Source organism: Onthophagus taurus, chromosome 6, assembly GCF_036711975.1.
Source record: "Onthophagus taurus isolate NC chromosome 6, IU_Otau_3.0, whole genome shotgun sequence".
In the NCBI taxonomy this organism is placed as follows: Eukaryota; Metazoa; Arthropoda; class Insecta; order Coleoptera; family Scarabaeidae; genus Onthophagus; species Onthophagus taurus.
The window spans coordinates 8,424,939-8,448,926 of NC_091971.1; the positions used below are offsets into that span (position 1 = coordinate 8,424,939).

The 23,988-nt window shown below is 29.3% G+C and overlaps 3 protein-coding genes across 3 annotated transcripts; all 3 read right to left on the reverse strand.

Moving 5' to 3' along the window:
• Window positions 1-3,948: 3,948 nt before the first annotated feature.
• Window positions 3,949-8,556, reverse strand: LOC111428010 (MFS-type transporter SLC18B1-like). Its single transcript, XM_023063394.2, has 8 exons — window positions 8,026-8,556; window positions 7,306-7,475; window positions 6,183-6,330; window positions 5,942-6,125; window positions 5,581-5,887; window positions 5,422-5,517; window positions 4,897-5,208; window positions 3,949-4,325 (listed from the first exon to the last, which is right to left on the reverse strand). The coding sequence occupies exons 1-8, from the start codon at window positions 8,131-8,133 to the stop codon at window positions 4,127-4,129; spliced, it is 1,524 nt and encodes a 507-aa protein (XP_022919162.1). The 5' UTR covers window positions 8,134-8,556; the 3' UTR covers window positions 3,949-4,126.
• An 845-nt stretch (window positions 8,557-9,401) lies between these two features.
• Window positions 9,402-18,347, reverse strand: LOC111427956 (uncharacterized). Its single transcript, XM_023063330.2, has 9 exons — window positions 18,038-18,347; window positions 17,459-17,699; window positions 17,121-17,404; window positions 16,867-17,060; window positions 14,252-14,381; window positions 10,948-11,188; window positions 10,552-10,685; window positions 10,342-10,491; window positions 9,402-9,702 (listed from the first exon to the last, which is right to left on the reverse strand). The coding sequence occupies exons 1-9, from the start codon at window positions 18,135-18,137 to the stop codon at window positions 9,530-9,532; spliced, it is 1,647 nt and encodes a 548-aa protein (XP_022919098.2). The 5' UTR covers window positions 18,138-18,347; the 3' UTR covers window positions 9,402-9,529.
• A 1,781-nt stretch (window positions 18,348-20,128) lies between these two features.
• LOC139430317 (protein takeout-like) lies at window positions 20,129-23,685 on the reverse strand. The gene is made up of 3 exons (XM_071197120.1): window positions 23,565-23,685; window positions 23,142-23,507; window positions 20,129-20,512 (listed from the first exon to the last, which is right to left on the reverse strand). Exons 1-3 carry the CDS (start codon window positions 23,638-23,640, stop codon window positions 20,211-20,213), a joined length of 744 nt encoding a protein of 247 aa, XP_071053221.1. The 5' UTR covers window positions 23,641-23,685; the 3' UTR covers window positions 20,129-20,210.
• Between the last annotated feature and the right edge of the window lie 303 nt (window positions 23,686-23,988).

Consider the following 23,988-nt stretch of genomic DNA (forward strand, 5'->3'; position numbering starts at 1 on the left):
TTGAAATTTTCCTATTAAACCATTGAATACTAATACATAAAAAAACTTTTACGATAATAAAAATACTTTTAAACGTTTTTTTAATGATGATTTTATTCTATGACATGTTGAATATTTATCTCCAGACACAGTAGATACAAGATCGTTTAAAAGTCCAGTCGTCAAACTATGCGTGGTATCGGAAAACCCAGATGACATTGAAGCCTTAGAAATAACCAGTTGGACGTAATTTATAGCGACAATAACCGCCGAGTGATGTATAGTGATAATTCTTTCAAGTTTAAACGACGGAGAGAAACAATTCTTATCGCGCTCTTCATATCTTAATCGTAACGAGCAAGAAACACCACGTTAATTTACATTTTTAATACACAAAAAAAAAAGTTTTACAACTCAGTTTTAATTCATAATCTTGAAAATGGGATTAACACGTTTTTATTTGTAAAGTATATTTGAGAATAAATGAATCATCTGGGGACGTTATGGTCTACCTGTTGCGTCAAAAGAAGACGGTTGGGTAGCGGATGTAGACGCAAAACTAGGGTTTTGTTCTTTGGCCGCAGTGTAGCCCAAGGTTAATTCCAACCGACCGTTTGGATCTTTAATATTCGTTACGAACCGTGAACGAATGGTGAATACGAAAGGAACTTGACGATTTTAAAACAATGAGATTGTTTTAAAAATTGGAAAATCTATTTTTTTCATTTCGACCTTCGAAAGCTTTCAATTTTACAATTTGTAAATACAATTTGTGTTTGAAAAATAGTATTCATCATCAATATGTATCAATGTAAAACCATAGTTAAGAATTTTTTATATTTAATTACTTATCGTTATTATGTTCAATATTAAAATTATTATAAAATAATATGCATGAAGCAAATGATACTAAAAAAGAGGGCGAAAGAAGTTGTGATTTTATCAGAATATCCTTGAATTTGTTGCAGTTCATTTCTGGTACCAAATTAAGGAGAGCAGTTTGAGCAATATTTCAATAATAGGGCGTGAAGCGTTTCACTTTTGTAGTAATACCCACAAAAAATGTATATACTGAAGTTTCTGCTACAGTGTCTTAAAAGTACGATTCTTTGGAAAATCCAAGTGAATTGCAGAAGTGATTGATTCAGTGAGACTTCAAATAAATCTGCCATCTTTACTTGAATTACTTGATTTTTTAGATATTGATCAAAGCTTGCCAAGGTTGAGCTGCAGCCAATGTAACTGATGCTTCTAGATAAAATTGCTTATTGTCAATCAATTTTTCCTTTAGAAACTTTCTAGCTTAGATTTACATTACTTCTTAAATTAGTTCTGGCCGCTTATAAAAGACTCTTAATCTAAAAACCATAAACCCTAATCCTGCCATAAACAAAGCAATCCAAGCTAAATTAATCTCATGCGCGCCAAACCGAATTCATATGATCCACAACGAAACCAAACTCAACCTAAACCACACATTCTACATCACACAACCAAACTATACCGAATCCAGACTCAACCCAAACTATTTAAGTCAAGCCTTGATCGCCTATAGGGATTAGTCATAAATCAAACCCAACCTATTCGCACTCAAAACTAGCCCCAACTCAATACGACCACACTGGAACAAGAACACAACGCATACCTAAGCCAGCTACAAAGTATGCACTATTTGTCTAATACACAACTAAACCAAACACCACCTTTCGAGACCAGATTCAATCTTAACCACGCATATCAAATAATCCACAACCTAACCCGTGCACTCAGATATTCTACCACAAATGTGGAAATCAGATAGTACAAAAAAGGAAATAGTTCACCAAATTGGAAATATTTAGATGAAGCTGTGTATTGTTGTAGATAGCTAGTTTGTGGTATAAATAAAACTGCTAACACCTGGAGAGGCGTGGATGAACACAAACAATGCATTGGTAGTGACAGTTAATACAGTAGCTTCAATACAGAAAATAGTTACTATTAAACTTGAAGTATTGAATATTGTTGATTCGTGGAAGGACCTGAAGCTATCTACCTTGAATGTTAAACAACAGTGGCTAGATGAATTTGAAGAAAATTAGCGATACCAGATTCTTTCAAATGCGGATATAGTTGTAGATGTAGTTAATATCCATCACAATGGCAGTGGATGTAAATTATCTAAAACTATTGGATATGAGTAGCTGTACCGACCTAGTTTACCTAGTATACTGTAGTTTGTAAAACAAAGCAGATTTTATGATTTGAGCTTTCATTATGAAAATCTCAAGATTCTTTGAAAACCCATAATCAAAGCTTACAGTGGACAAATTTTTTAATCAATTGTCTAAATTCTTAATTAGTGTTAGTTTATGCTTTACTATTCGAAATTTGTGATGTGGAAAAATAAAAGCAAAAATTTTTGATTTCTTTTGAAAAAGTTCTTTAATTCGCTTTTTGATTCTAATCAAATAGATTAAAATAATTCCAGTAATAAATCGTTTTCTAGTTTAATTGCTCCATTAAATAAAACTTTATTGGTTTCACTTTTATTTGAAAATATTCAATTAATTATTTCTTTATAAGCTTATTTATTTCTAAAATAAAAAGAAAATTTGATTGGTATTTTGAGAATTCACTACTGACACACAAACACTTTATTATCATTTGCCGCTCATTAATTATTAAATTGTAGGATAGTCGGATAGTTTACGCAAGAACACCGTTGGCCAATACGTTAGAATGCCGATAGCCAACGCAGATATGCCCGGTTCAAAACGGTTTTCTTAGCCGTTTCATTTCGTAGAGACGAGAACCATCTGCGTGCTTGAAAGCTTATTGGTATAAGTACCAAATCGAAACGTGCAAAAAATGCCATTGTTTGTCGATATGCCACGCAACTTGGCAATTTAAAAAAATATATACTGTTCTTGGCGAACGGGCTTCGAAGTTATTAAGAAGTTAGGCTCGTATAGATTTGCGCAACAGCTTTCGAACTTTTACTCTCGTACCTGGAGGCGTGGTCCCATTCTAAAAGGAATGCGAGCAGTTTATAAAACAGATTATCGCATGATACACAAAAAATAAATTTCCCCATTTGTTCTACTACTTAGAAATTTATTAACATCATTAAATTTACAAGAAATAAAAGATTGTTTTTCCTGTTTTCGATGTAAAGAGTTTTTTATGGCAATTATTAATGCAGATTATGATTTAGTTGTTTTTTTTTTCGCTACGAGTGGAAGTTTTTGAGATATATGCTTGGGTTGATTTTAGGAATTTTTCCATTAAAATGAAAGTTTTCTGACTTTCAGAATCGATATCTTTGCTAGTTGTGTAAATTCCATAATAAAACTATTTTATTCTTAATTAATTTTCGAATTTTAAAATTATCCAAATAGAGATTTGAAATCAAATCAACCAAGATTCTAAATGAACTGGATTACCGCTACCTTAACCTTTTCAAAGGTTGTTGTTCAGCTTGTTGAGTTGCATGCAAAGCAGTAAACCACACTGGGAAAGAAATTTATGGCATCCGGCCAACTTCCGCTTAATTAAACGTTCCTCTGGCTTGCAATTAGCTTTATTCTGCATCAACTCTTTGTCTACGGGCCTCCAATTTTATTATGTAAACGTGATTCTACCTTCGAGAGTACTCAACGAAAGCTATTTTACATCTTTAAGATATGAGAAGAATAACCGTTAGATGCAATTTTTTTTCTTTTTTACCAACGTAAATTGTTCACGGAGACGGAAATTAATTCCTTATGCGCATAATTCTTCCAAGAATATGACTTAAACTGGTAATTTACATGAAGATATGTTTAAAAACAAAAGTTTTCATAATTGTTTTAACATTTATGAGGAGTAAGAAATTATTGATTTTTATGTTATAAATAATGATTCACTTTATTGTTTTAACAATAATTAAATAAAATTAAAACAATCTCGTGTCTTATAAATGTTGTGTATTAACACAAATTAACACAATTTAAACAACTAAAACTGATTTATTTAAAAATCTTATAACGTCTAAATAATCAACACTAAATTAAATACACTTTAAAAGTAGCTAAAAATGGGAAAAAACTTTTTTAAAAAGAACCTTATGATAATAAGAAAAAAATATTTTTTTCCTGTTTATAAATATCGATATGAGAATTCTGAGTTATGCCACTCCGTGTAAAAATGGTGTATTTCCGTTTCTATTGTCTCGAACAGCTCCATAACTATAAGCACTCACGGTTACTCCATTAGCTTCTTTCTTAGGCCAAGCTTGGCTTTTGTAACTATTACAAGCTATAAGGCTGTTCATTCCAGCTGGTCTACTTCTTTCTATTGAGATTCCGTTTCCAATACTTCTAATACTACAAAAAACGAAATATAATTATTATCGTAATTATTAATAAATCATTTTTATTTTGTTTTATCGTTCAGATTTGTTCTGATTATAACTACATTAGTGAGTCATAATTAATTGGAGATTGGTTGGAAAACTTTCAAAGTGGTAAAAGGAATTATTTTGAAATCGAATGGCAACAACCTCTAAACATAAAATTACAAACTTAATTTGTTAACACAACAAATTCAAAAACAATTCTTACTCAATTACAAAACAAAAAGATTTTTTTCCTTCTCTCATTCAAATCTAGAACCATACCAAATTTGTTTTCACCTTCAAAGGTCAACCTCAACTTTAAACTTATTTCGAACCGACTATACATTTTCGAAAGGAATTGACGCCCACTTTTACATAAAAAGAGATTAACAACCTCGACGACATGCAACCGACCAATTTCATCGATCATTTCGTTTCATTCGTTTTCTTTTCGCACGTTCTCTCATTCCCTCACCTTTATTTCTTCAAACCAACCCAATCGACACATTAAATTTATTTTATGTGGATTAATAAATTTTAAAACCAACCACAAATCTTACCTTCTCGTGCTTTCCGCAATGCTGGTTACAGCCGATCGTACGCTACTCGCGATATCTCCATTCGACATTTTATCCGCGTCTTTGATTTCGACGTATTCTCGAGGTCTCTTTCCGAATATTATGAACATTGCTACAAATAACCCTACGAGCAAGTGTAAGCCAAAAATGAACATTGTTGCGTTTCTAAATCCAACGCTATCGAATAAAATCCCGCTCACTGAAGGCCCTATAAAGGCTCCAAAAGCAAAAGAGCTGGTCCATAACCCTGAGATTAATCCGTGAGTTTCCAAATTGTTCTGAAAACCGTGAGTTCTAAAAGAATAGAGAATAATAATAGAAAATAAGCGGTTATTTTGCAATTTTTATGTTGGTTTTGCGAAGGACGTTTGAATTAAACAGGATATTTATGAAATTAATCGCTTATTGTATATAATTACGAAGAAAGATAAAAAATTGATGTGGTAATAATCGATGTATGTAACATTGATCGATTAAAATTTTAATTAGATCAAATATTTTACTTACATACTGGTTCTTAAAGCATCTGAAAATGATGCTACTAATTGAGCTCCAATTCCTAATCCATGAATTACTAATCCCAAAACTGTTACCCAAAGTACTCTAAAATCAATAGAAATTTATTGAGTTATAGGCAACCAAAATAACATTTCTTATTAGACTTACGTGTGTTGTTTAATAAATGGAGCTGGTCCAACCAAAGCAAAAGCTGTAGCAACCAAAAGTGTTCCAGTAAAAGTAATGAATTTGGGGTGAACGAAATTGTCACAAAGCCATCCCCAAATAGGTGCCATTAATGCATAAGTTCCACCGTTTATAACAAACATTATTCCCAAAATAACAGGTGATAATCCAAATTGTCTTAAATGTGGTTCTAAAGTAGCTTGTAAAAATCCTATGGACATACTTGTAACCATTATACTTGCCGTTGATAATAAAACACCCGGTATCTTTAAAACTCTAAATATAGATGCTAAAAAATTGTTTTAATTAATTAAATTTATTAATAATGATATTTTTTATTTACGTCCAGAATCTTCATCTCGCCCTTCGTTTTGTTTTGGAAGGACCAAATTTGTTAGGATAGCCGAGCAGAATAGAGCTCCGCCTAATACTGCGAAAGGTGTGGTATAACCACCAACTTCATATAATAGACCACCTACAGTTGGACCTACGATTAATCCTAAACCAAAACAAGTTTCTAAACAAGCCTGAAATAAAAAGATTTAGTTAGAAATTAGTGTTGAGGTAGTTTGTGGTTTCCTTACAAATGTTGTTGCTACGTTATCTGGAAATTCTTTGGCAATTATAGCAAAACTTGCAGTTAAAAAGGAAGCATTTCCCATTGCTTCGATAATCCTTATGATAAAACTGAGTATGATAAAAGGATAATGTCCTTCTACTTTATCTAAAAGCCTAAAAAATTAAATTTAATTTATATTGTTTGAGTTAATTTTTATTTTTTTATAGTTCCACAAGTTTATAATTTTATAGTTTTGAATACAAGCAACAATAGGATATTCAGATTTTCGAGATCTTTTGGTTGTTTTTAGTAATTGTAAAAATTTTGATGTTGAGACCAAACCAAACAGTTTGCTGAGGAATTAGATTGTTTGAATCAGAAACTGGTTATAACCAATATCTTCCTCTTCTTTAGTGTTTTGGTCTTAACCAGATTATTAATAGATGATTAATGTACAAGTGGTAGAAAAACTAAAAACGACAAAACTAAAGAATGTAAAAAACAAGCTGTTGCCATACACATGTTTACGGAATGGGCAGCAATTTTTTATGATGTTCTTAAAACAAGCTTGAGATACAAAAATGCAGTTATTCCAGGAAGACCTGCAATTTCAATCAATAATGTGCCAGGTAAAACATGACTAAAATTATTTGTCATTAAACACCATGATATGAGCTTAAAATAAAACCGAGAATCTTGGAAAAGAAAAAGATCTTCTATGAAACAGAAATAATAACTTGTTTAAGGTTGCTTAAGGGTTGGAATGTTTAATTTTAATGCCATTTATAATTGTTTTTGATGACTGTACCTAGAAATGTACTTTTCCTGCTATTTTGCTTGCCATTGAAGTATATGAGTTTACTACTTTTCGTGCCACTGTTCCAAAAATATTAGGTATCATGACACTATTTTAATGATCACTATAGTAATTTGTCAAAAAGTTTTTCTGTCACATTTTGGGTAAATCATGTAATACAAAATTATGGGAACTGATTATTGCTTTATAGGAAATTTTATGGGGATTTGAAATCTAATTCAGATCTATGCACTTATTGTTGTAAAACCAAATCTCACAAATCTGATAATGTCATTGGAAAGTATAGAGGTTTTATAAACTTGTGTACTAATAAAAAAAAATTAATAAATACCCAAATAAAATTGCACAAATTCCCGTTGTATAAATCCCACCATTAAACATAAGTTTTGGTCCCAATTTATTAATATGTCTACCATATAAAGGACTAACGATAAATACTACCAATTCAAATATACCAAATACTAAACCATATTCTGTTGCAGAAGCGCCTTTTCTTTCAGCCTAAAAAAATAAATCAACATATTCATAAATCTTTTTAATAACTTTAATATTATATTAATCCTTGGTAAATATTTATGAATTAAAGCAATTTTTGTCGTTTAACTAGAGATAAATCTGAGTTAATGCGTGAGTGTTAGGTCCAAAAGTTCAAATAATTCCAACAGAAGACATTAATTTTTTTTCTCTCGATCTCGGCGTCTTTGCTTGTCAAAATAGTTAGATAACGTCGACCATCCCGATAAAGGCAATTAGTATGTTTGCCCACATATTATCCCGTTTATCCAAATGTCAAACACGATGCGCACTATAACTATTTCTTGCGTAGAGAATGATAACGTGTTATGTGTGCGTTTTTTAACGCATTAAGTATTGAGAAATTGTTTCAACAAGAATTTCTTAATAACACAACAACTCATTTAATTTTCTTTATTAATTAGTCTAAATTTTAAGAATTAATAAATATTATTCTAAATTAACTAAAATCTTTGAGAAATTAACAAAATTTTAGTTTAATTAAATGATTTGAGTCAAAAATAGCTTTATAGATTACCTCTTGTGGATAAAATGGTGCTTGCAGAGAAACACATATTGCATTAAAAAAGTCCGCAATACCGATAACAATTAAAGTTAACCACTGTCTTTTACTAAAATTCACCATTTTTAAAAAATAATTTAACTTGTCCTTTTTAAATTAATTTAATTCTTAAATTGCACTTAACACTCCACGTGTAAACGTTGACATTAACACGAAGAGACAAACTTTTTGGCACTCGTCCGTTCGTTTTTGCGTTATCACAAGAACACACAATCGTCTGTCATCGAAAGAGTCGAAAATCGACGAGAACGACAGAGTCAACGATGAGATTCTTAGTTGAAGACGAAATTTGATAATTCAGTGAGAATTAAATAGTTATTGTAGAAGAAGTCTCTATTGGTCATATTGGTTACTTTGTATTAAAAGCTTTAGTAAATTATCTTTTTATACTAGGAGAAATTGTTTCTATTGAGAATCGAGAACGATATGGAAATAATAAAGTAGTAAACGAGAATGAATAGGGGGCATTCAAATGAAATGTTGAAGTAAACTGTGGCCAGGGCTGGGTGTTGCAATTTCTTTTATTTACTCGACCCGGGATTGATAATGTCTGGGCTAATTAAGTGGATTGATAAAAGAAAAGAAAGCGTATGGAACAGTTTGTTGGCGGTAAAATTGAATTTCGAGCGAGGAAAGTTCAAAGTTGATGGGGTTCATCTCTATTACTCACTGATAATGGTGATAATGTAATAAATCTGGAGCCATAGTCCTCAACAAATTTTCAAAAAATTTCTTTTTATAATTTTTAATTTTATATTTCAATAAATTGCCTAATACCCTAACTTTCCATTAATGATTAATTAATATCTATTTAATCCCTATTAACCAATTGATAATAAAGTTCAAACTAATTAATATAATTTATAACAATTTCAGAAATAAATTTTTATTTTGTCTAACAAATTTAACCTTTGCTATTTTAATAGGATTTCATTTTATTTTTATTACATTCTTTTAACGGCTTTTTTATCATAATTATAATTAAATTATTCATCATTTTCTTACCAATTAAAAAGTAATATCAACCGATCTTAATCAAGGCGAATATATTTAGTAAAAAAAGACACGAAAGATTATCTGTTTTTTCAACTAAAAATAAATCTCGTAAACAATAATTTCTCTGTATATAAAAAAATCGTACACAATATTATAAAAAAAGAAGCATTAAGAAACTACGATTAATTTAAATCACTTTGCCTCTACAATAACATTAAAAATATTATTGAAAACAAAATCTTTGTACAACCCCAATTAATCATTCAAATGTCTAATAACAAATAATAAAGATAAAAGTTATCCAAAAAAGATTAGAATTAAAAAAATATTACGTATTAAGTAGCCAAACATTTTTTTTTATTTAAAAAAAAATCTGTACACTATATTATTTAAAAAAAATTATCACTCATAAACTTAATAAATAGAATATTCATTTAAATAAATTTTTAGTTAAAAAAAAATACTACGATTTTTCTTGTATGGGTTCATCTGGTAACCAAACCCTAATTGGTAACCTTAAGAAAGCGTTGTTTAGGAAGTTCTTGAAGTGCCTTGCTATACTAAGTGAAGCAGCCGGTTTCATTTCGTTTATAATTTCGTCTGAGTTATTGTTTAAGAATTGATTCATGGCTTCTCCTATAACAAATAAATTGTACATGAAATAAATTATAATTGTAAATATTAAATTGTAAAGCAAAGTTATATAAATATTAGATGAACAATTTTTATAGGATGTAACTCCTGATGATTCTTCTACAATCCTTGTACATTTGTGAGATGCAAGAGAAAAATACTTAGTGTTATGGACATACATCTTCATGTTGTCAGAGAGGGTTACTGCAGTAAGTCTTAAAAACTTTTACAAGAATAGAGAATATCTCTCTTCATCTTATAAGAGAAGAAGAGTAATCGTATAAAAAGCGTGGTAAAATCTACGAGAAAAGGGATGTACTATAAATTATTTGTATCACTGATGCTTAACTTATTAAGGAAGAGATTGCAGAAATAGTCTCATTCTCTAAACAGAGTTGGTAAGAAAATTTGTAGAAACAATGAAGATGATGCCATGGAAATAATAGAATATGCCAAATCATTGTTGTGTACAACATTGTTAAAATTGCTTCTGGATGTGACGTCTTGATTGGGGTTGGATACATCGTGGTATTGAAATCTTCTATATATAAGCAGGCTTACTCAGGCAAGGTATGAAAATAAGTAATTTATAAGTGAAGTAGTAAAGAGAAGGAAAGAAAATATTTTAATTCAATACATTACCTATTACATTTCCATGATTAACTATGTCACGAACTCGAAAACGGCTTTTTTGTAATTTAAAATCAACGTTTAATTTATCAATTTTCATGTATTTTTCATTATCCTTAATTATTTCTTTTCCATATATCCTTGCATAAGCATCTACGTTAACTAAACATAAAAAAAATAATAATGAAGTATAAAATAATAATAATCAATTTTTCATATTACCAAATATAGCCCAGAAATCTCCTTTAGAACGAACAGGGAACAACAAAACATTACCACTAACTTCATATTTTCCACGTATATCAATTTTTGGTAGTTTCATAGTCAAATCGATGGTGTAATGTTTAACGTCCGCTCTGTAACCGAATTATATCATCATACATAATGTTGAAATATCTCGTTAATATGCAAAGAAGTTCTTGTCCTTGAATACCTCAAATGTATGTCAAACCAAGAAGCTTTCGTTATAAATATTTTGCAAACGAAGAGCCCACCTACATCGTCACATATTTAAACCATAAATATCTTTATAGTCGCCTTTAGTTATTAATAACTTTGTTTCAAGTGTTTGAAGAAAGAGAATTAACAAGGTTAATAAACAAACACATTAACACTTACTTTATATTTGCTATGGAATAATTACTTGCACCATAAACGGTAATGTTTGTGAACAACGCTTTAATTCGAAACGGTCCCTGTCCGTTTTCCATGACAAGACGTTCGATTTCCAATGGATCTATACTGGGCACGTTGATATCTTTTAATCCACCTATTAAGTAGGGCCTTAGATGCTCAAAGGTTCCTCTTAAACATGTGTTAAGATTTGGATCTTCTCGGTAACACGGTAAAATATATTCAGCTAAAATAAATAAAAATCAATTTAATTTCATTAAATCATGAATTAACAAATTTGATTTCCTTAATCTTTATATAATCGAAATAATCTTTTCCGAGTATCATTAAAGTTTCACTTTTCTGAACCCGTGAGTCTAGTACCGTTTCACTGCCTTCAAGTGGCCTATGATGCAATACTTTCTTCTTGCGTAATATTACCGCATCCAGAACTGTGTCAATATGTTACTAAGTTGTCTAAGTTTCCTTTACTCTTTTTAGCCGAAGAAAAGGAAACCGCTATGCATGAGCATTAAGCAGAACACAGACAAAGAAATTGTTTATTTTACACGTTACGTAGTGTTATCTTGTCGAAAATGTCCAGGAAGAGGTCTGCCTTTTTTTCGCAATAATTTTATCGGTATTGTTAATTGTTATTACGCAATTTGTTAAACAAAATCGAAACAAAAGAAGCGTTATTATAGGTTTTTAAAGTTATCTAATCCTTTAGAATTTACTAGGTAGGTGTTGTGTCCTAGATTTATTTGAATTGAAATCTTTGCTTTCTTCCTCATTCCAATAACAAAACGAACGATTTGGAGGTGTAAATATTGGTGAACAAATATGTTCTTTTATTTCAAAGGAAAATATTGTGTGGTTAATTCAAGGTTTTGAGGTTTGGTTGTTTAAAGATTTGTTTTAAGGTTCGCAGAATAACAAAAATGGTAAATCAAAAAGGTTTTTGGTTTCTTTAAAAATAGGTAGATCATGATTTATAACTGATTTGTATTTGTTATGTAACTATTAAATTTAAAGTGTATGCAATAACTAAACTGCATATATAAAAAGGTTATAAATCACAACATTGATTTACAACTCTTTTTTTTATATTTTTGACCTTCTTTGTAATTTATGCAAATATAATAAATTATGCAACTTAAATTAAGTTTAATTGTTTTGTACGTGTTAGTTAAACATTTAAAATTTTATATTAATGACAATTTAAAGGTGTTAATAATGAGAAAGTTTCCGGAAAAGTTTCCATCAATTTCTAATCACCTTTTAAATTAGGTTGCTCCACCAAAATTATGACTGGAAAATATTCACAAAGTTAGTAAGTATTGCGATTTATTAAAAAGCAGAACGTACTAAATAATTAAAATTTGTTGATAAAAATATCATAGATGGCAGATTTAAGATCGCCCTTTAAAATGATATTTACCAAATTGATCCAGCTTAGCTACATTTTGAGAAATCAATTCTTGAACCTGCTCTTTATTTGACGTTTTCACTGAGAATTATTGAGGTTTGCAAAAACAATCAGAACGTAGTAAATAAATACATTTTTTTTATGAAAATGTCACAGATTGAAGATTCAAGGTTGCTTTTTAAAATAATGTTTACCAAATTGATCCAGCTTAGCTACATTTTGAGAAATCAATTTTTGAACCTGCTCTTAATTTGACATTTTCACTATTAAGGTTTGCAAAAACAATCAGAACGCAGTAAATAATTGGATTTTTTTGATGAAAATGTTATAGATGACAGATTTAAGGTTGCCCTTTAAAATGATATATACCAAATTTATCTACCTTAGCTACGTTTTGAGAAATAAATTCTTGAACCTACTCTTTATTTGACTTTTCAACTGGAAATTGTTAAGGTTTGCAAAAACAATCAGAACATTACACTTTTTTGATGAAAATGTCATAGATTGCAGATTTAGGATCACCCTTTAAAATGATATTTACCAAATTTATGCAGCTTAACTTAGCATTTTGAGAAATAAATTCTTAAACTTACACTTTATTTAATACTTCAACTGGGAATTATTAAGGTTTGCAGAAACAATTAGAACATAAGAAATAATTAGAATTTCTTGATGAATAGGTTATAGATTGGAGATAAAAGATCGCTCTTTAAAAAGTAGTTCACCAAATTGGTCTGTCTTAACACTGCTTCAAGAAAAAGAATTCTAAACATACTTTTCTTTTGAATATTTAAATAAAATTTTGAATGTGAGAGAAATTTAAAATCATTGGATGATCAATAAGAAAGTTTAGATTTAAAGAACTATAAAATTGAGAAGGAATTTAGTTTGAAACTAAAGAGAAATTCAGTAATTAATTCAGTATGTTTGTTTCCACAAAAATCTTTAATTTTTAAAATAATAGTTTTTAACTCTCAAAATTGATACAACATCTAATAAAAAAATTGAAAAATATTTTCTAAATGACACCAATTTGTTGTATCATTTTCATCGCAGCGTGAATTTCATAAAAGTAAAAAAATGTAAAATAATTGAAGCATTTCCACAAATACTCTACAAAAAACAGGATGAAACCTACACATATTCAACACTTTCTAAGTTTCTATACAATATATAACACCACAACTATAAATTGTTATGTAATCATAAAAAAGTATAATTTAGTAATTGCTTAAACCAAAAAAAGGTCATAAATCACAAAAGTTGAATATTTACTTTAAATATAACAACATTTATATGTATTTGTTTTGTTCATTAAAATTTATTTTATTTAAAAGAAATAGTTAATGACATAATAGTAAAAATAACTTATATAATCAATATTTTTTGGGGGCAAAGGTTGTCCCCTTTTATTGTTAGTAACTCTCCTAAAAAGACAAGAGCACTTTCCCTCAATGTCGTATGCTCAAAGTCGTGTTTTTACGTAATATTTTGAACAGATGACGAAAATGCCATCGAAAGATTGGGCAACGTGAAATATGTGTATACGCATCCTACTATAATTTCAATGCTACTTAATAATTAAAAGTAATTTAAAAAATCCTGGTTTGGAAATATAAGCAGGATAAAAACAATTTATTTTTCAACTTATTATATTATTACTAAGGAAGTATGTATCCTTATTAAAACCCTCTTTTTGGATTAGAAGACTAATTTTGACAAAAAAATTAAAAAAGATAGACATAATAATCAAATGACCTTTTTCGAGTTATTTTTATTAGAGATAATTTCAAATCCGTTAAAAATTTTTTTAGCAAAAATTATTACGAAATTGAGATAAATAAGTAAGTAAATAAATAAATAAATATAAAGAGTACTTACGCGTTGTAATATTTTTGGTACTTTCATCTTGTCCAAAAACGAATTTTGCTATCGTTAATAACAAAAGTAATTTAGGTTGTACAAGATGCATTTTAAATTTTTTCTTCGTTCTTCTTGTGTTGAATTGAAACTTTTATTTTTGGGTTAGTGATCACCTGGGACTGATTATGTGTTATTTTGAAAAGTGGACATGGAACCGCCAGTCGACGAAGTCGGAGAAAGTCCTCCTCTTCGATTTTATAACAGGGTGAGCACAGGTGGGAATTGTGGTAGGGGATTTCCAGCACTACCATAATTTTTTTTATACAGTTACAATTTTATAAACCTACCTTGAATTATTTACAAATACTTCACAAAGCTGTTTATTAAAGACTTAAACATAAAGTAACAAAAAAATTAAACAATAACGATTTCAACATATTTTTTAATTTTGATTTTTTGATTTAAAACTAATTAAAATAATTAATTTAAATTTTTTTTCTTAATCCAAATTAAATCTGAATTGTTAAACCTAATTTAATTAATAAAAAAATTTAGAGGTCATAAAACGAATTAAATCGTTAATAATAAACAAACAATAAGATCGTCGAAATAATTACGTAATCATATCGTTTAAATCGCTTCCTTTCGTAGATTTTTTTATTACTTCGTTTCCTTCTCTGTTATTATTATTGCGAATGAGCGTTTTCGCTTAATGCAGTGACCTCTTAACGTGCGCTTAATCTGTTTCAAGCTCTACAAATTAGGATGATTGATTCAGTGCCATACAAATTATTAACCGTCATGTTTTACAAAACCATTTCTAGGTAATAATGTAAATAATGAAAATAAGTTAATTGGTTCTCTTTATGTTTAGAAACTTTTCCTTTCATACATGAACATTTATTAAAAGTAAAAGCTTCGATATTTGTAAAGTTAAAGAATATTTTTGTTAAGGTATTATGTATTGAGTTCTTAGGTAATCTACAATTTTTACAATTTCCTTTCTTTGCATTACCTGTTAAGATTTAGTAATTAAAAAGTTAATAAAAAGAATTTTACATGTATAAAGTGAGTGTAATAATTTACAATTTTAATTTACATTAATTCATATTTTTTTAGTGATTTCCTTAAATTTAATTTGCTACGTTAACTTTGTGGTTACAAATATGCAACCAACATTGATTGGACGCTTGGTTTCTTACTTTTAATTTAAGATTTAGTTTTTCAAAAACAAAATTATTAAAGTTTAAAACCAGAATTGGTCCTTAGGGTATAATACCTTTGGTTCTACCAAGTCTATAGCAAAAGATTTAACTGGATCCTCATAATATCTTAGAATTGAAGATAATTAAATTTCAAAAATAAACATAACGCCTATTTCACGTATTCACTCTTAGGTTATAGCATTTTTGGTTGAGGAGAACTTCGCATTTGCTAATAACAAACGCACCTAAAAATGCGTCGTTTTCTTTTCTTTGTTGCTACAAACTCTTTCCAGTAATTTCTGTGTCTGGGTATATATTAGCAGCTGCTTCTCTAAAGAAGTCTCAAGCTTGGATCATCACTACCAAAGTATTATAAGAAATAATTTCAGAGTCTATATTTGATTCCTCTTCATCCGTACTTAATTCATCAAAAGTTGCATTCAACTCTTCTGTGCAAAGTTCATCTTCGGATTTTAATAACTTATTTATATCATCAAGTTCTACATTTAATCCAAGAGATGTACCTATCATCACAACTTCCTTTACAATTTCTTAAGCTTCATTTACTGCTGCATTATTTTCATAGAGAATTTCATGACATTTGTAGATAAAACTAATCTATATAACCAGGGGCGTTATCCCGTGCCAAATAAGAGCTTTTATATGACCAAAGCTTTATAATTAAATTACCAGTAAACTCCCAAGCTCTCTTTATTGACTTTTTCTGTTTTAAATAGTGTTGGCAGAGTGATGAACAAACATAGGTTTTAATTTCATATATTCTAAGGAATTTACACTAAAAAGAAGTGTTACAATGTCTTCCATAGGTTTATGACTTGGAAGGCGACGTTTCTTTTGTGACACATCTGATCTATATCTTTTTTGTGATTACCAAGTAAGGGATTAGTTTAAAGTGGTTTTTAAGTTAATCTTTATTTCTATAATATGATGAGTAATTCGCCCTCAATGTATCTAAATTGTTGAATTTCTTATTTATTTTATTAGCTTTAATAAATAAATAAGTAGATATGCAACTAACATTACATTAACATTCTTTGCTTTGAAATATATATCTGAGAGCAAAAGTGTAAAAGAGCAATATAGTTAACAATAAAATTTGCTAAAAGAAATTTAAGTATATTATTGTACAATTAATCTAAAATCAGTATTTACCTTTTCAAATGTTTAAATCACAATTAACTATCTAAGCATTAACTAAAAATTTATTTTTTATATAAAATAATACAATACATTTTCAATTTTTTTTAATTATTACTAACAATTTATATATTATTACCTTAAAAATTACATAACAAACTATAATAAGTATTTAAACTATTTTTTGGGGTTTTATATGAATACTTCAGATTTTGACCTATTTTTTATCTAAAAAAAAATAAAGCAATTATTTAAGTCTTTTAAATTTTAAGCAATAATTTCGTCTTCTTTTAAATCTTCTTGCAAATCTCCACCTTTCGGTAGCCAAAATTCCGTTGGCATTTTTGTAAAAAGATTATTTGTGATATCAATAAATATTTGAGAAAGTGCATCTCCTATGCTTTCTTCTAAGTCTTTAACGATTTCAGTTCCACGTTCGTTTAAGAAATTATTAACTGTTAAACCTGAAATTAAAAAAAAATATGATTAATCATGTAATAAATTTATATATTTCGAATCAAAACCTAAAATTTTATTCCCATTAAAAAGATTATCCAAATTAATTTTGATTCCACTCAAGGAAAATTTAACTTTCATCGCATCCAATTTTATCACTTCTTTACCATCGTTTTCAATAAAATTAAAATCAGTGGTAATTTTTGTGTTAATTCCAGTTAAGGACATTATAGCATCTCCATGTCCAACTAAAGGGAGTATCAAAATTTTTCCTCTTAAATCATACATTCCCCTTATATCTAATTTAGGAAAATATAGACCAAATTCCATTTGTTTCTCATCTAAATTAATTCTAAAAATTAATTAGATAAATTTTAATTTTTTTAATGTTTAAAATTTCTTTTACCGAGAATAAGTTGGTGTTGAATTCGATACACCAACAACAGTAATATTAAAAAAGCTTCCTGTTAATGTAACTGCCCCATTTCCTTTTGTAATACTCAATCGATCCAGCAATAAAGGTTCAAAACCCTCAACATTTATTTCTGGGAGTCCCATCGCTAATTCTGGAAACATTTTCTCAAAAAGACGTTGAAGGCATTGATTTAAATTTGGATCGTTTCTTCGACATGTCACCATCCAATCAGCTAATCACAAATAAATTAATACAACAAAATCATTAACCTTGATATTCCTATTTAATCAAAACAAAGAGATCATTAATAAGATTTTCCAATTCAATTCCATATCAAATAAATTTGTTTATGAATCATTTTCTTTCTAACCTTGTATTTATTTGCAATGATTGAGCAAAAGTACACGAGGAGAATTAAAATGTATAGATTTATTTCCATAACAATTTTTTTTGTGGTTATCACAATTTTTACATATTTATAACTACAATTTTTTTTTCGAATCATAAAACAAAATTGTTTTTTCTAAATCAATTAAATTAAATAAAATCAATCAAAGATAATTAACTTACGTTTTTCTTTTAAAATTGGCCCATCAGAAACTTGATAACACCGAGAAAAATTAAAAATAATAAGTCCCAAAAATATTTTGATGACAATTTTGTTCAACATCTTCGTAGTTCGAACGTTGAAACGATTTAAATTGAATAAAGATAATTCTTATTCTCTTTTAGGTTTCCATCACTCCACGATAAATTTATTTCGGGTGGTGGTTCAGATCAACCAATTGCAATTTAAAGTGTGATAATATGAACGAATTCTCTTGGTATTGCTTTCATGGCGGTGAAAGTCCACTATGTACTTAAGAACATTTCTCTTGGAATTCGTTTTGCGCCTGTTACGTGTATATAAGAACTACCTGTTTACGTAATGTTACACAAATCTCTATAACAACTATAACGTTACAAGTTGTAGTAGTTGTAAATTGCGAAAACATATCAACAATTGGAGTCTTGATCGTTTGGTTCGATGCCCATATAAATGGTTTTTAATGTGCTTGGATGTAGGTTAATTCTATCTTTTTTATTATTGTTGAAACTAAGTGCAGCGTGAAATTTATTCTTTGGTTCCTGTTTTGAATTTATAATTGATTTATTGCAACTAAAATAATAAATAAATTACAAAAACTGTTATATTTCTGTAGGTAAAGAGAATTAAAAAAAATAAGAAAATGTACACAATCCACTATTGTTATTAGAAAGTTTTTTATTGAGCAATGTTTATTAAAGGTTTTGTTTGCGCATAAATCAATATTTATATTTTTCAACTTAATGGCAAGAAAATTGTAGGAGATTATAGTTAGTGAGAGATGTAGGAAAAATGAGTAAAAAAGTTGTAAATCGTAAAAAACCAAACTTGATTTTTTTAATTATACCGTGAAAACTACCTTTATGTCTAATTTATTTCTAATCATTATTAAGTGTGTAATTGTTGTGGCAAAACCTTCACCAAGTATCACCTGATTGAATAACTTATACTATAATGTCTTCTGCATCTATGAAATGTTGAAGGATTAGATTACAATCTTTCGGTCCTTAATACTAAATCTTCGTAGCCATAGTTTACAAAATGTTTATTGCTTTTAATGGGCTTAGGCGATAGAAGCTGATAAATTTTCATATTCCACTCAACTTCGAACGCTAGCTGATGTTCCAATTGAAGACTTCTCCATATTTCCATAAAGATAATGCAAAGTGTGTCTCGCAAACTACCTCCTAAGTCTATTTCTAAATAATTTATGTCTTCTATCTGGACTGCTTTGCATAAAATTGTATCTATCTCCAATATGTCTGATATATTTAAGCAGATACACTTAGGGTTTCTAAAGTATGAAGAAACGATCCCATCATTATTACTGTTTTGATAATGATTCGAAAACAATAGCGAAACACCTCAGGCTATGAGAAGCAATTTCAATCTAAGCTATTCAAGGAATTTACAAGCTAGAAAATAAAAATTTCAAGACAATGATTTGATTTGTTTTCCATCTAACGTCATATTGAGAGATTTCACTATCAATTAGAAGACACCATTAGATGTCACATCACAAAATGTCAAAATAAGGTGACAATGTAACCATTTCTTTTGGATTAATGTTATAATATCACGATGATCTGTCGACAATAACAACTTACAATTAGTAACTTATTAACATTTTTGTCCAAAAGTTCATTGTCTATTGTAACGCACATCTAGAACAATAAATTAAATAGATAGGTTCATCCAGCTATTGTAGCGCATATTTGGAACAATACATCAAATAGGTTCGAGAGAAATAAATTCTAAGATATTCGTCCAACAAAACCTTTCGAAAATATCGCCATCAAAAACTCTTATAATACATGAAAGACGTTTCGCCACAGAATAGAAGGGTTCGTTCATGTCTTTGTGCGCCATCAATAGAAGAAGATTTCTCCGGCAACATATTCGAGAAGTTTGCAACACTCCACAGTTCTCGACGTAACTTTCGAAAAATGCAGCAAAAGTTTTATTATCATTTCATTCTCACTAGTCACCATGTTACGGGGAGTTATATAGCAAAAACGTGTTTATTATTTTTGGAGAGTGACTGTTTTATTAATTTTTACAATGAAGAAAGTGCGCTAAATTAAAACATTTATTGAAAATAAATCCAAACCAGAATATAAAATATCATAACAAAATTATTATAAAATAAGTTTTAAATTATTTCGGTAATAGTTCATCAACAGGAAAACTATTAAAGACATTTGAAACAACGGTTAAAATAACACTTCTAAAACTGCTAGAAATCATCGGTTGAAATTCTGTTAAAATGGCCTGCGGATTTTCGTTTAAAACTCCGTTAGTTTGATCAGTAAGTTGTTTATTTCCAGCGAAAAGATTTTCAAAATTCACATCAGCATCACTTATTTGTATATCAACGTCGCATTTATTAAAATCTAAATATTCTTTTCCTGCTTTTTGAGTTCTCTTCCCGTAAAGTTTCGTTTTAAGAACAACATCCTCTAAAAAAATGATCCCACTTCAAATCTAATCATTATACTATACAGGGTGAGTCAATAGTGCGGGGACGGAAGATAGTGGCTATACTATTGAAAATAAAAGAAATGTTTTTATGCCATCATATATTACCATCAAAGCTGTATCGATTAAAATTATTTTCAGCTATACAGGGTGTTTCACTATTCCAGGACCATACTCAACTTCATTTTTTTAAATGGAACGCTATGTATTTTTTTACATATTCTGATTTGCTGTCTTAAATGCTACGACTGCATATCTTGTTTTTAAATTTTGAATGCAAGGTTGCCAAGTTATTATTTTTTTTGTGAAAAAGTTTGAAAATTCAGGTGGTCACTTAAAATTCGTTATCTGCATTAATATTGAATATTGAAGATTGCAATTTGGGGTGTCGATAAACAAAGCTTGGGTCTTTCGAACACTGTTCATACTATTGGATATCATTGTACAGGGTGTTTAGCAAAAGCGATTAATTTATGCAATGTTTGGAGAACCATAACTTTGTTATTTTAAATGGAACACCCCGTATTTTTCTAAGGTTTCGGATAGCCTTATTAATTCTCTTTTATTTTTGTTAAGCATATGATATATCTAATACGTGTACTTTTTGAGAAAATTAGACTGTTTTAAAAATGTCAGTATAAACGTGATTTATTTACAAAATGTAGGCTATGGAACAACATTTTTGAACATATAAGTAAGTTTATGTCGAAAAAGATATAGGTGCAATACACAATATTAAAAAAAATACAATGAAGAATTAAGCAACAACCATTAACAAAACAAAATTAAAGTAAATGTTCAATATAGCCTCCTTGTTGTTGAACACAAGTTTCAATTCGTCTAAGAAATGAAACATTAACGTTCTGCAACATGTTTACGTTTATTGTTTCAAACGCATCGCGAATACGATTCATCATATTTGCTTTCGTCGTTGGTGGTTCTTCATATACCAAGCTTTTTACATATCCCCACAAAAAAAAATCTAATTTTGTCAAATCCGGAGAACGTGGTGGCCATCTAACAGGACCTCCTCTGCCTACCCACCGATCAACAAAAATTCTGTCTAAATGTCTTCTAACTATCCTACTATAGTGAGGTGGCGCACCGTCGTGCTGAAACCACATTCTTTGCCGAACGTTTAGTGGAACATCTCCTAAAAGTGCTGGCAGGTGATTTTCCAAAAAATTCCAATAAGATTCTCCGTTAACGTTTCCCTCGAAAAAATACGGCCCGATCAAACAAGATCCTACTATCCCTGCCCAGACATTTACAGACCATCGATGTTGGTGGTCTACTGGTCGTATAAAATGAGGATTGATAGTATCATAATAATGAAAGTTATGGCGGTTAACGTAGCCATTTTTGTGAAACGTTGCCTCATCGCTGAATAATAGATAATCAAAAAAATTATACTCTTGTTGAACTTTTTCTAATGCCCATTCCGAAAATTCTAGCCTTTTCTGGAAATCAGTTGCATCAAGTTCTTGTACTAATTGAATATGGTATGGATGAAATTTATATTTTCGTAAGATTCTTGAAACAGACGTTTGGCTGACGTTAAGCTCATTGCTTATTTTGCGTGTACTAGTGTGCGGGTTTTCAACTACCTTTAATAATACAGAAAGTTCGTTCTCTTCCCGAGTGGTTCGTTTCTCGCGATCTTTTTTTTCGTATTTGACGTGTCCTGTTCTTTCAAACCTTTCTTGAAGGTTTTCAAATGCTTCAACCCTAGGATGCCTACGCTCTGGAAATTGTTGAGCGTAAAGTCTAGAGGCAAGAAATGGATTTCGCTCTCCCGCACCCAAGAAATATACCATATCAATAAGTTCTTCTTGACTAAAATTCATTTTAATCAAACAACAGATTTTGGAAACACGTTATGAACAAACAAAGAGAAATCAAAACTTAATTGTTTGACACTTCGTATTGCTATAAAAATCTTTTCAAAGCCTACTTTTTTTTAATAAATCACGTTTATGCCGACATTTTTAAAGCAGTCTAATTTTCTCAAAAAGTACACGTATTAGAGATACCATATCCTTAACAAAAATGAAAGATAATTAATAAGGCTATCCGAAACCTTAGAAAAATACGGGGTGTTCCATTTAAAATAACAAAGTTATGGTTCTCCAAACATTGCATAAATTAATCGCTTTTGCTAAACACCCTGTACAATGATATTCAATAGTATGAACAGTGTTCGAAAGACCCAAGCTTTGTTTATCGACACCCCAAATTGCAATCTTCAATATTCAATATTAATGCAGATAACGAATTTTAAGTGACCACCTGAATTTTCAAACTTTTTCACAAAAAAAATAATAACTTGGCAACCTTGCATTCAAAATTTAAAAACAAGATATGCAGTCGTAGCATTTAAGACAGCAAATCAGAATATGTAAAAAAATACATAGCGTTCCATTTAAAAAAATGATGTTGAGTATGGTCCTGGAATAGTGAAACACCCTGTATAGCTGAAAATAATTTTAATCGATACAGCTTTGATGGTAATATATGATGGCATAAAAACATTTCTTTTATTTTCAATAGTATAGCCACTATCTTCCGTCCCCGCACTATTGACTCACCCTGTATATAAAAAAGACTTACTTAGATTTATAACACAATGTCCAGATCCGTTTAAATCAAGCAACAACAAATGTCCTTTCAGTTTATATTTTCCTTTGACTTCAACTAGAGGGAATTTCATATTAAGTTCGACACCGACTGTTCCAAGATCCATATTGAAATGTTCGATTTCGAAAGACATCAGATTTCCCAATTCGACATCGGTTAATTCTAATTCCAAATTATTACCAGATTTTAAACTGAGTTTCTCCATTTTAAACGGTGACAAAGGTACTAATCTTATTTCAGGAATTCCTTTCGCTAAATTCGGTTTTAATTCGGTAACGGTGTTCAAAATGCATTTATTCATCTCTGGGTCGCTTTGTTTACATAAATGTATAAAAGAAGCTTAAGAAAAGATTTTTGATTAATAAAATCGTGTGAAAATTACAAAAAAAGACTTACGAATTGTTGCTTTGCCGTTTGAATAGACGGTACAAGAACAACAAATTAAAAAAAATAAAGTGATTTTTAAATCCATTGCTGATTCTTTTTGTGTTGATGGATGTTTGATTGAGAATGACTTCTGTACATGATCCAGGGTATTTAAACCAAGGAAAATTATATAAAAAAAAACATGTTTTTATAGTAATTATTATACAATTTTTTTAGTGTTTTTATTTTTTTAAATCACTCAACACTTCAATTTTCATTTGGTTATTATGTTGAAAATTAGAAATATTGATTTATTGTACATTTGCAAATTGATCAATTTGAGGATAAAACGAAAGATAATTGTTCGAAAAGATACTAAGTATTTTTTTATTTATTTTAAAGTTTTGATCATCAATAAAAAATAAATTTTGACAATCATTATTGTAATTTCCAT